The sequence below is a fragment of the Helobdella robusta genome, assembly GCF_000326865.2.
Source record: "Helobdella robusta unplaced genomic scaffold HELROscaffold_1, whole genome shotgun sequence".
Lineage (NCBI taxonomy): Eukaryota > Metazoa > Annelida > Clitellata > Rhynchobdellida > Glossiphoniidae > Helobdella > Helobdella robusta.
This window is the reverse complement of record NW_008703570.1, coordinates 12,657,875-12,671,281: the sequence shown is the minus strand read 5'-3', so window position 1 is coordinate 12,671,281 and position 13,407 is coordinate 12,657,875. Positions and strand designations below refer to the sequence as shown.

The window sequence follows — 13,407 nt, the reverse complement described above, 5'->3', positions numbered from 1 at the left end:
TAATCCACAATTTATCAATAGGTAATCAATCAGTAGTCATTGGACAAATAACAAAAAAATAATAATAACAATAATAATATAAAAAATAAATAATAAAAATTAATAACAATCATTATAATGGAGCATTGTTGGCTGGCTTTCTTACCTTAAAACTCAATCAAAATTCAAGATTCCAGCAATCATCAACAACAACAACAACAATAATAATAACAATACCAATTATTTTTAATAATCATAAAAAACCATATTAATAAGCTGATCAGATTAAGCAATTAATTGATTGATAGATCAATTAATTAATCAGGCCGGTTTAAACAAATCAATTAACTCGCCTAAACAGTAGGATATTAATTTTCCGAGATAAAATGGATTAATTGATCCGGGACGAACGATCCGAACTAGTCCCGATCCAACTAGATCCGTGTTGAACGATTAACCGACCGGACAGAGCGATTAATTAAATAAAATGAATTGGTAGAGAAAGAATGGAAGTAAAAGAACAAAGAAAGTAAATAAAAGACTTAATAAACCCAGCGTTATTAATAACAACAACAACAATAATGATAATAATAAAAAAAGCAATAATAATGATGGTTAACAGTAAAAAAATACCATTTACAAATCTAAATAAATAAATAAATGGATGAATAAAACAAAAATATCTATTATAAAAACAAAACTTCTAAATGGAAATACAGAGATAAATTCATATTTCCCATTCATTTTTACATGCATTCATTCTTACATGCATTCCTTCGTTCACTCATTCACTCACTCACTCATCTGTACATCCGTCCCACTCATCATTCGTCCATCTCTTCATTCATCCAATTTATCTATTTAATCAATCATTCACCGAACCTGCCTATCATTATATATATATATATATGTATGTGGTAGTTCAATTAGTTAAACAATCATTTACACCCATATATTAACAATCAATCAATCAATCAATCGATCAATCAATCAACCGACCGATCAATCAATCAATCAATCGATCGATCGATCGATCAATCAATCAATCAATCGATCAATCAATCGATCGATCAATCAATCAATCAATCTTAACAGTTGAATATATCTTCTTGACGAACACACTTGATCCAACGTAGCTTACAGTACCTGCGTATTTGAGCATTTGTATATTTGTGAATGTTTTATACGTGTGTGTGTTTGTATGTTTGTTTGTATCTCTTCAAATTGTGTGTTTGGATGTGTGTATGTGTGTACGTATGTATGTGTATGTGTTTATCGCTATGTCCATCAATGCTTACGTATGTGTGTGAATTTTAACGTATGTATGTGTTTATTGATAAAATCAATTTTTATTTACAGTAAACATCTTACTACTAATACTACTACCACTACTACCGCTGCTTACAACGACTGCTGCTGCTACTACTGCTACTTCTATTGCGGCTGCCACTACTACTACTATTACTACTAACCACACATTGTTCCAAGAGCCATACTGAAGAGAGCCATGTAGCCAAAGTAGAAAGATGTTTGGAACATTCCATACATTCTAGAAAATGATGACGATGATGATGACGACGACCATGATGATGATGATCAACATCATTATCAACAATAACATCACATATCAACGCCAGCACCGTTCAGCATTTTACTTAGTTTCAAAAGAAGAGACGTTAGAATGAGCGGACGCGGGTATACTACAATCACAGTTATTACTGCCGGCTAATAATCTCTATGATCATCATCATTCCTATCATTATCATCATCAACATCATCATCATCATTCTTATCATTCCTATCATCATCATCATTATTCTTATCATTATCATCACCATTCCTATCATCATCATCATCATTCCTATCATTATCATCATCGTCGTACTTAGTTTTGAAGAAGAAGTAGTAGAAGGAGTAGACATAGACGTAGACGGCCGTAGACGCTCCAGCCAGGAAACTGGTCCACTGCCTAGTCGTCGTCATGGTGGTGGTGGTGGTGGGTGACAGGTTGTAACGATGACAATGATGGTTATGTTCCTTTATTCAAACACTAATCAACCAGGCAATCAACCAGGCAATCAACCAAGCAATCAAACGACCAACAAACCAACCAACCAACCAATCCATTAACCGTTCAACCAACCAACCAACCAACCAACCAACCAATCCACTAACCAACCAAACCAACCAATCCACTAAACATTCAATCCACCAACCAATCCATTAACCATTCAACCAACCAATCAATCCAACCAACCAATCAACCAATCAATCCACCAACCAATCAACCGACAAACCATCTATAATCTTCAGCATTCAGTAGGAAGTAGGTGCAGACGATAGTCACGCAGATGGTAACGATGATGAGGATGATGAAGACGAGCAGCATGAAACCATAGACGTAATATATCTTGTAAGCCCAGAAAGATGTAAATATGAAGTACCTGTCGTTGTAACAGACACACAAACCAATAGACAAACTAAAAGACAAACAAACAAACAGACAGTAAAAACTTACATCTCAATCAATCTACCATTCAAATCAATCAATCAATCAAAAACGATCAATCAATCAATCAATCAATCAATCAATCAATCAACCAACCAATCAATCCACATTCCCGAGAAATCCACAACTGCAATCAAGCCACAACCCCAGCCAATCGATCTCAGTCAATTAATTTCCAAGTGCAATCAATCAGCCCACATTTCAATGAATATAGATCCAAAGGGCAGAACGCCGCCGATGATGGCGATGATGGCAGGCTCCATGAACCACTTCTTCTCGGGGATGGGCCTGGGGACAGCGTTGACCCTGCAGGGGTAGTTGGGCTGGCCACTGAGGTTGCGCCCCAGAACTGTGCCCACCAAGTTTAGTGGGAGGATGACAAACACGCAAATGCACACAACTGCTAGCTGTTTTTGTGTAGATTTCGATTTCGTTAATGGCTCAATAGAATGATGTCATTCATCGTATGATGAGTAACTAGTCAACCAACCAATCAACCAACCAACTAATCAATACAACACCAATACCAATCAATCAAACAAACAAACGATAAGCTGGATAAAGCATAAACGCACATGCATATACTGATGAAATCTTGGACCCCCCTACTTTCTGAAACCCCCCCTTACTAACCATAGTAAAAATGTGGATAGTACGGGCTGAGTGATAATAGATGGAGATGATGTTGATGGTGAATGCAGTCCCGCCGACCAAAGCAGGCAGTAGGAATGAACTGACAACCATTTGCTTGATCCACAATTTTCCTGATGTGTGTGCATACGTGTGAGTGTGCATACGTGTGCATGCGTGTTCACGAGTATGTGTGTGTATTGTTGATTTGATAAAATTTGAGCATGTTTGTGTGTATATATATCGATTCTTCACGATTCTTCTTATATCAATTCAAGCACACACAAGTAAGAACTTATGTGTATTTTTTTCGTATGTCCATGTCTATGTGTGTTTGTGTGTGCGTGTTTGCATGCATGTGTGTGTGTGCGTGTGTGTTTATTTGTGTCAATAGTAGCAGCCAACCTCCCAATCTGCTGTACAGACTGCCCCCAAAGTATCCATTCACTGGGCCAGTTGCGGCAAACACGAATATGGCGGTCGTCAGCAATGAGCCCCGCCTAATTTTAGTGACGAAAACAAACAATGTACAGTACAAGTTGGAAGTTAGCAAATCGACGCCATCTTGCTCATCAGAGCCACATCATTCACCCTGCCACTACCACACCACCTCATCCATCCTCATTACTAACTCGGTGTAGAGCTCGCCAACGATGGCAATGACGATAGTGCAGAGAGCCACGAAGGCTATCTGGTAGCCAGTGCCGATGAGGGACGAGAAGAGGATGGGGTAGCTTGGAGGCCTGAAGACGTCCCCGTGAACCTGCTTCCAGCCGTACTCATCCCCGAGGTCTCGTTCCTGTGTGTGGTGGAGGTGGTGATACTGTAATGAAATGTAATATTGTTGTTGATGTTGTTGCAGTCTATTGGAATGTTGTTGTTTTCATCAATTCTTGTGGTAGTTGTTGTTACTAACTAGAAAAAGATGATAATACAAGAGAAGCACTGACTAAGTGAGAATGAATGAAAAGATGATGGATGAGTAGTAAAAAAAATAAATTCACACAATCATTCGCACTCACACATAAGAGAGAGAAGCATGAGAAACCAAAAAAGCTAGAGAGGAGAGAGAGAGAGACCACAACAGCAGCTAACCATCTCATCGATATCATCCTCTTTGCTGTAACGAGCGTAATCTTTCCTAAGTGTCCTCATCAGAATCATACTAACCAGCCCAACTAGGAAGATGACCATCATAAAAGAGTTGAATATGGAGAACCAATGAATCTGTGTGCATGGGTGTGTGTTTGTGTGTGTACATGTTTGTGGCTTGTTCAGTTCTAATCAATCAACTATCAGCTATCAATCAATCAATCAACCAACCAGCCAACCAATCAATCAATTAAACCAAAACAAATTAGAACCAACTCTATGTTGAAAGAAATTAGGTTCGAGGTACTTATCAAATCTGTCCGCAAATTTTATCTGGGATGGGACCCACTTCACCTGGAGCATCACGGTAAATAATAATAATAATAATCATCATCATCATATGATGATCATCATCAACACAACATCATCACCAAAATCACAATTATCATCATCACTCTAAACACAGTCATCATTCTCATCATTAACTTTTTACAAAAAAAAAGTATGAATGAATGCATAGATGAATGAATACATGGATGGATGAATGAATGCATGGATGGATGAATGAATGCATGGATGGATGAATGAATGGACGGATAAATGAATTCATGGATAGATGAATGAATGCATGGATGAAAGGATGATTGGACCATTTTACTTACCTCATAGTGCAGCTTGATGTCGACGGCCGGATCTATCTTCACTTTATCCTCAGTCGTCAGGTTAACCTCTACAATCCTATTGCCGTTGTAACCTGTGTGGTACATTTATACACATGTATGAGTGTCTTCTTTTCTGTTGATACCTCTGAGAAATACTAAAGAGAGATATGATAAATGAATGATTTGAGCGAATATATGAATGAATAAATGGATGAATGAGTGGATGAGTGAACGAACAAATGTATGAATGAATGAATGAATAAATGAATGGAAAATATTAAAACGCAAAGGCTACTCTAACATAGGTGCATAATATGTCTAAATGAAAAAATTGATGAATGAACAAATGAATGAATAGATGGAGAAGTGGATGAATCAATGGAGAAATGAATGAATGAATGAATGAGAACATTATTAAAACAAAAGACTACTACCACTACTACTAACCAATTTGAAAGTTCTTGTGGGTGTATATGAATAGCTCATCTTCTGATTTCGGCTTTTCCCCAACTGATCCTATATTAAGAAAGGATGAATAAATCATTTTTCTTTCAACTAAAAATTAAACCCCCGCCCTCTTTCCTAATCCCCTAACTGACCCCAGATGGGTAGGTCATCCATGTACATCTGGTACCAATAATTGTTCTTAATGGCATAGGCGAATGCTTGGTACTTCACTTCATCCATTTTTATTTCGCAGTAAGACTGTTTGGCGGCATCCTCTGGTTAAGTTATTTTTAAAATTATTATTTGTTAAATTTTGCTGAGGGGATATCTAAAAATTAAATTATTCAATGTTTTAATTTTATTTTTAAAAATTTTATATGAAAAAATAATGATTTTAAAGTATCAGGAACCTATGCTTCAACTTCCCCAGCATAACCAAATTATAACAAAATGAGCAATTTAAGGCTGTAAGCCAAGGCAAGTTTTTTTTTAATACAAGCCAACTAAAAAAAACAAAGTCAATCTTCTAAAATTAAAATGAACATGGAAAGAGTGGAACACTAAGATTTAACCAAAAAAACGCAATCAAAACCCACTTTTAAAATCAATGTCAATGCCACTGAATGTCAGCTCCACACCTTGGAGCGCCTCTCCAATTGTTTCATGGTGATGTAGAACAGATGACACTGGGCCCAGACAAAATGGCAGAGTTGTGTAAATGTAAGTTTCCTGCTGATTGTAATAGGGGCCCACCGTATTCATCCACAGTACTACCTGCTCGTCATCTTGATACTGAGTTGGGTGTAGTCAACAGGAAGGGAATTAATTTTTTTGTAGATGCTAAAAAAATAGCCTATAAAGCATCATAATGAATGAATTTTTATGCCAAAAGTGGTAAATTAACAAACATTTGATAAATAAATATTGAGATAAGAAAGTAGTTGTGTTAATTGTGACTCGGGTCCTAATTTACTAACGATATGATCGTGTTCATCGCCATTTGTAAAGGTAAGTAAAACGGCAATAATCAGGGTTTTTAAATGAATACAATTTCTCATATTTCACTAGTTATTTCCGTAATTTAAGTTGGAAATTATATAAATTATTATTTTAAACAATTTTTTAATTATTAAATCATTAAATTGAGAAAATATGAAACGGTTTCTGACAATAAAAATAAGAAAAAATACAAGCGCAAAATTTATTTGCGGCCACGTCACACATGTAACATAATTTTATATGTAAATGTTAAGCGCCAAATAAACTTTATTTTATTTTATTTTATTCATCAAATTTACTCATTTTTGTGTATCAAGTATACATTTTAAAGAGTTTTGGCAATTTTAATTAATAAAATTATATAAAAATGTTGCTGTAATGGCTACTAATAGATCATTTTGACAATTTTTATGTCTTATACCTGACTATATTCCTTAATTAATTTCTAAACTAGTGCTAATTTTTTATAGTTAAAAGAAGAATTATCTTAAAATAGCGTATTAAAACATATATTTCACTAACATTAAATTACTTTTAAAGATATTTTATTGCATTTTTTTTATCAAAGTTTAGGTTACCTTTTGTTTTAGGATAAAAATTCCTTGTATTATTATTGATTAGATTAGCATGAAATGAACAGATGTTTTTATATTTTGATCAAAAGTGATGACTTTCTTATCAAATTTCTGCTTTTTTTTTAAATAAAAATTTTATTTAATAACCGCAAAAAGTATGGAGAAATTTGGAAGGGTGTTAAAATTGAGTGAGATTCTGTTAATTAATTATTATTTTATTGATTTTTAGCATTTTTAAAAAATGGATTATTTATTTATTTTAAAATATAAAGATAAATAAAATGCCATATGTTCGTGGTTTAAAATGTAGATTAATAAATGTTTATTAATCCTCTTTTATTATTGATCAATTATTGCTTAGAAGACCAAGACATCATTGAGTTTCTCCTTTTAAAAAATCTTAAAAAGTTAAAATAAAATGAATTCAACCTTTTTTTCTTCTTATCTCTTACTTTTTAAAAAAATAAATAATCAATTTTTCAAAGAAATTAATTTTTTCATTGTATATAATATTGTATGCACATGGAATAGGTAAATTACATATATTAAATGTGATATAACATAGATAAGCGTCATAGCCCATGTGCAAAGAATTCAACACAAACCAAACATACATTTGACATGACAGATTAGAGATGTCGTTTATTAGTAATTACTGTTGTTTGCCTGTTTGTTTGTTTGTGTTCAAATATTGTATTGTATGAGTGTGTGTATGTACACGTATATGTGTGCCTGAATGTATGTATGTATGTATGTGTGTATGCATATGTATGTATCATACCAATAAAATGAAATTTTGCTGAAGTAAGGATGATTTCATTCATCCTTAAAGGAGTTTTATCATATATTATATTATATTATGTAGTATTATATTATATATGATGCTAATTATATATTGCAATATAATTATACTGAAGAATTGAATGCTTATATGAATTATTTATACTTATATTTATACTATATGTAATACTTTCTATATATTTGATCATGCTTTATAATTGAATAGTACACATGACAAAGTTAAAGACTAAGGAAAATTTGCTATAAAAAAATCACACAGACACACGCAAGCACACACACACACACGCACACACACAAGGTTTATATATATTTAGAAATGAATTTAAAAGTTGCAATTAATAATTTTCAGAATCAACATCAGCCCATGACACTACCCAATACAGAAAACTCCAGCAGGACATAATGGGTGACGACGACGATGATGATCGTGATAATGGCGACGATGACGACGACGATGATGTCGTTTTTCTTAGAAAAGGCATAGAATTCAAGCAACAGAATGGCTATGACGTAGATAGGCACCGGCCCCAGCATTTCAAGTACCAGCACAGGCCCAAATTAGGGAAAAATAAATTAGTGAAAGATAAATTAGGGAAAGACAAATTAGGAAAAGATGCTGTTGATGATGAAGACGATGACGATGACGATGTCACTTCTGCTACTACTGATTTCATAATAAAGAGAGGTATTTATAAGAAGGGCTCAGATGGGATCCAGGTATAATTATTATTATTACTACTTTTATCACTAGTTGTTGTTGTAGCAGCAATGGTTGTAATACTGTCGTTTTTTAGCATTTTTATGTGAAATGATATCATTATATCTATCTATCTAACGCAAATTAGTTGTGAAATTGATCACATACAAAGAAAAAATAAATTTCATATTCCCCAAAAGATTAAAAGTGGATTGATGAAAAATAGGATCCTTACTAAGAAAAGATTATCAATAATCCTAATCCTCTTCCTGTTGGTTTTCATCATCTCTCTCGTTTCGCTACTCCATCACCGTCATCGTCATCACCACCATCACGGCGCTGGTGGTGATGACGATGGCTGGATGCAGGAAATTTCAAATTTTGGTAGGGCGTTTTTATGATTATCATTATAATAATAATTATTATAAATAATAATAACATCATGACATCATCAGAATCGTCATCAAACGTAATTCTATTCGATGTTGATGGAGACGGCGAACGTGACGTCATCATCAGCATGACCTCTGACCTCAACCTGACCCGACACGACCTCTTTAGAATGACCTTGACACAGATAAACGGGATGTGCATGAAGAAGGGTTGTTGTTGACGTCATTTGGGATAACGAAATTTCGTTTCGATTCGATATATTGCGTTATTATTATTACTCAAAATACACAACGATATCTTTCTCTTTAGTGACAATCTCTTCTTCTTGCTCTTACTAACTCTTGTCTATCTTGGTTTTCTTTCTATCTTTGTAATTGTTTTTCCTCTGTTGTTCTCAATAATTCTACTTCTAACTCCTCTACTCTTACTTTCGGGGTACCTCAGGGTTCTATCCTTGGCCCTCTTCTATTCATACTCTATACCTCTGAACTACCTCGTATTATTAATAATTTTTCTTTCACTAGTCAACTATACGTTGATGATTCTTATATTTATACTTCTTGTCCTCCATCTAATCTCAATAGATCTCTATGTCTTTCTTCAACAATCGCTTGGTCTGACTCTACGTGTCTTAATCCTTCTAAATTTGAATTAATTTGTTTTGATAAATCTAAACACTCTACTTTTCCTTCTATTATCTTACCTGATTCTAAAAAAACTCATCAAGACTCATCTGTTTGCAAAATTCATTGAGGAGCGCTGTTGAATATCGCGGTAATAGCGCTTTATAAACTAATTGACTGACTGATGGATTGATTGTTTGGTTGATTGATTGATTGATTGTGTCGCGTAGTTTCTTTTCCAAAATGGTCATTTTTCATTTATTATCATTTTTAATTTTCAAGACGGCCGACAGCCCTGTTTAGGTAGATTAGTGGCATTTCGTGGTTTTGATGGGGGTTTTCTCTGGGAGACGACCACCAATTACGGCCTGTCGAGACTAAGGTGCCTCCGTGTTGATCTTGATAACGATGGATTAGTGGACTGTGTCGGGTCCGGTTATTTGAATGGATTGATCGCTTTCAATCCGAGGAATGGTTGGTTGGTTGGCTGATTGGCTGAATGATTGATTGGTTGGTTGATCGATCGATCGATCGATCGATTGATTGATTGATTGATTGATTGATTGATTGATTGATTGATTTACGAGCATATGACTGGTAAGCAGAATTGTTTAATCAATCATTTGATGAAGTTCGATCATTCAAATTAAACTGTCAATCAATCAATCAATCAATAAGTCAACATTTTACTCCTTAATAATAATAATAATAATAATCCCAATAATACCAATAATAATAACAGCATTTATACGCAGGCCATATAATCTGGACGTCAGCTAACAGCCCCCCTGAGCGCTCGGGCTGGTACAATACCGGCCTGGAACCCGTATTCGATCTGACTCGAGACGGTATCGACGATTTCGTCCTGATTCAAACGAATACCGAATATCTCTTGGATCCCTATCCCAAAATTGGGAAAGCCGTCATTGGCAGTCGGGATTTCGGGGGCGTAGGAGCCAAGCCGGAGGGCTCTGGCAGTGGAGAGGTTACCTTTAATAAGGTCAAGAATCGGAAAATACTATCTTAATTAATTAATTATTAATATTAATTAATTAATTAAAAGTTAAACATGTAATGACAATTTCAGACTCTCTCGCAGAGCGTGATCATGTTGATTGACGGCTCTTCTGGCCGCCTCATTGGTCAGCCCTTTAAACTAGGTCAAGGTCAGGTGTCCTTGTTCCCGCCCACTGTTTACAGCTTCAAGGACAAATCTGTTTACGTTCTGTTCGGACTTGGTGGTCGAGGCATGCCAGGTAGGATGGTGGTGATGATGATTATGATGATGATGATGAGTGGGGTGATGTTTGTTGCTGAGTTAGATGATTATGATGATGGTGAGGACGATGTTGATTGGGGTAATGATGATGATCCCAACAACGATTACGTTTTAATTATTTATTACATCATTTACAACAAACAAAATTCTTCCTTACAGGCTCTTTAAGCGTTATATCATTACCCGACCTATATAAGAACACTTCGTTAGTTAACTGGGCTAGAAAAAAGATGACCCTAGATGACCTGACCCAATTTCCCGGTGGCTACAGCCAATGGCAGGCGTTGAAACGTGAAGAAAACGGGGTCATGCATTTTTATAAGTAAGTCATGTGATACAGATGGTGATGATGATGATGATGGTAGAAAGAATTGTAAGTAATTTCATTATCGTTGTTATCATCACCACCATCATCATCACCATCATCGCCATCATCATCAGAAGTCTGACAGACGGAGTGATAAACTCACCACTCATTTTCGACTTCAACGACGATGACGTGGACGATATTTTGATGACGTCATGTGACGGTCACGTGATTTTATTCAATGGCGCCGATGTCAAGGTCATTTGGCAGAAATATTTCAGCGGACTTCACTCTGCAAGGTCTTGATATTCTTATCTTGTATATTCATTGTCTTTTATTCGTTTATTTTTTCATTCGCTCATTCATTCGTTCATCAATTTATTCCTCCAATCATCCTTCATTCATTCAATCACTCTATAATTATCTAAACTATCTCCGAATAAATTTAACGATATGATTTTCGATGTTTTTGTAAATGTGTTTCCTTTTCGTTATATTCCTTCATTTGCTCACTCATTCACTTTCTCACTCATTCATTCATTCATTCATTCATTCATTCATTTATTCATTCATTTATGCTTTCATTCATTCATTCACTCGTTCACTCACTCATTCAGTAAACCGACTCCAGTACATTTTAATGATGACAGAGTGGCAGACGTCTTTATCAGTTTATCATCTGTTAATGGTGCGATATCGCCTGACGGTGATCTAGTGAGTGAATAGTTGCGATGATGTCAACAACAACAACATCAATAATAATAATTATTATTCATTCATTCATTCACTCATTCATTCACTCATTCATTCATTCACTCATTCATTCACTCATTCATTCATTCACTCATTCATTCATTCATTCACTCATTCAGTCATTCACTCATTCAGTCATTCAATCATTTAGTCATTCTGTCAGTCGTTCATTCACTCATTCATTCAGTAAACATTCGTATTAATATAAATATGAATAATAATAATAATTATTATTATTATAATTATTATTATTATTATATATTCTTTCAGGATTTAATACTAGATGGTGTTAATGGTAACAGTCTCTGGTCTAAAAGTAGATCATCATCATCGTCACCATCATCATCATCGTCACCATCATCATCATCGCCACCATCATCATCGTCATCATCATCGTCGCCATCATCATCATCGCCATCATTATCTTCGTCATCATCATCGCCATCATCATCATCATCATCGCCATCATCATCATCATCATCGCCATCATCATCATCATCATCGCCATCATCATCATCATCATCGCCATCATCATCGTCATCGTCGTCGTCAGCAATCGTTTCTCTAGTTACAGACGAAAAGAAAGGCATCAGAGAGTTAGTGATGTTTTGGTCTGGAAACATTATCACACTGGATGATGATGACGATGACGTCATTACCACCACCACTACCACTACTACTACGGCTGCTTCTACCACCACTACTACTATTATCGCTACCGCTGTTACTTATACTGATAATATTGATAATGATGCTGGTAGAAATTATGATGATGATGGTGGTAATGATGATGATGTTGTTGCCGATGGTTTTCGAGATCGTTATCATCATCGTCGTCGTCATCATCTTCGTCCCTCAAGAGAGAGTGATAAAGTGAGTGGGAATTTGTTGCTGCTGATGATGATGATGACGACGATGATGATAATGATGATGACGACGACGACGATGATAATGATGATGATTTATTTAGTGATGATGATGATGGTGACGATAAAAAATGAAATAATTCTCCATTCAATATATATCAGGCTATTGGTAAAAGAAATATTGCGCCAAAGAACAACAACAATAATAAAAATTATAATAATGACAATAACTATAATAATATAAATAATAATAACGTTAAAAGTAATGATAATAATAACAGCAACAACATCAAGTTCTTGAGATCGCCAAGACGACAAATCCAGCTGACAACGGCAATAATAAAAGACGACAACAACAACAACAACAATAATAATAAAAATAAAAATAATTACAATAAAAATAATAATAATGATGATAATAATAACAAAAATAATGTCTCTAACAACAACAAAAACACTAACAGTGATGATGATAACCACAACAACAACAATAATAATAATAAGCAAAATAATGTTAACAGTAGAAATGATGATGACGGTGACGACGATGATTATTATAGTCGGTTGTTTTCTAATTATTACGATGATCAGTCTTCTAGGAGGTTGCAACATATCAGCAGACATAAAAATAAAATTAATAATAATAATAATAGAAATGGTTAGCATACCTACGTGTGTGTGTGTGTGTGTGTGTGTGTATATATACGTGCGTGAGTGTGTGTGTGTGTTTGTGTGTGTTTGTGTGTGTACCTGTGAACTTTTGACCTTTAACAAAATTCTACCATACATCAACAA

At 34.8% G+C, this 13,407-nt stretch overlaps 2 protein-coding genes across 2 annotated transcripts; one reads left to right on the top strand and one right to left on the bottom strand.

Annotated features, from left to right (window-relative positions):
- Window positions 1–521: 521 nt before the first annotated feature.
- Window positions 522–6,543, bottom strand: HELRODRAFT_184872 (hypothetical protein). Its single transcript, XM_009011600.1, has 16 exons — window positions 6,297–6,543; window positions 5,916–6,111; window positions 5,472–5,594; window positions 5,320–5,388; window positions 4,873–4,964; window positions 4,487–4,564; window positions 4,214–4,345; window positions 3,751–3,917; window positions 3,524–3,618; window positions 3,122–3,252; window positions 2,687–2,895; window positions 2,277–2,423; window positions 1,865–1,948; window positions 1,452–1,528; window positions 835–1,125; window positions 522–759 (listed from the first exon to the last, which is right to left on the bottom strand). The coding sequence occupies exons 1-15, from the start codon at window positions 6,375–6,377 to the stop codon at window positions 1,058–1,060; spliced, it is 1,749 nt and encodes a 582-aa protein (XP_009009848.1). The 5' UTR covers window positions 6,378–6,543; the 3' UTR covers window positions 522–759; window positions 835–1,057.
- Window positions 6,544–6,948: 405 nt separating this feature from the next.
- Window positions 6,949–12,983, top strand: HELRODRAFT_188123 (hypothetical protein; the record flags this gene model as incomplete). Its single annotated transcript, XM_009011599.1, has 13 exons — window positions 6,949–7,081; window positions 8,044–8,411; window positions 8,592–8,775; window positions 8,847–8,993; window positions 9,690–9,832; window positions 10,150–10,392; window positions 10,495–10,663; window positions 10,846–11,008; window positions 11,128–11,292; window positions 11,611–11,707; window positions 12,017–12,062; window positions 12,300–12,397; window positions 12,894–12,983. Exons 1-13 carry the CDS (start codon window positions 7,051–7,053, stop codon window positions 12,981–12,983), a joined length of 1,944 nt encoding a protein of 647 aa, XP_009009847.1. The 5' UTR covers window positions 6,949–7,050.
- Window positions 12,984–13,407: the final 424 nt, after the last annotated feature.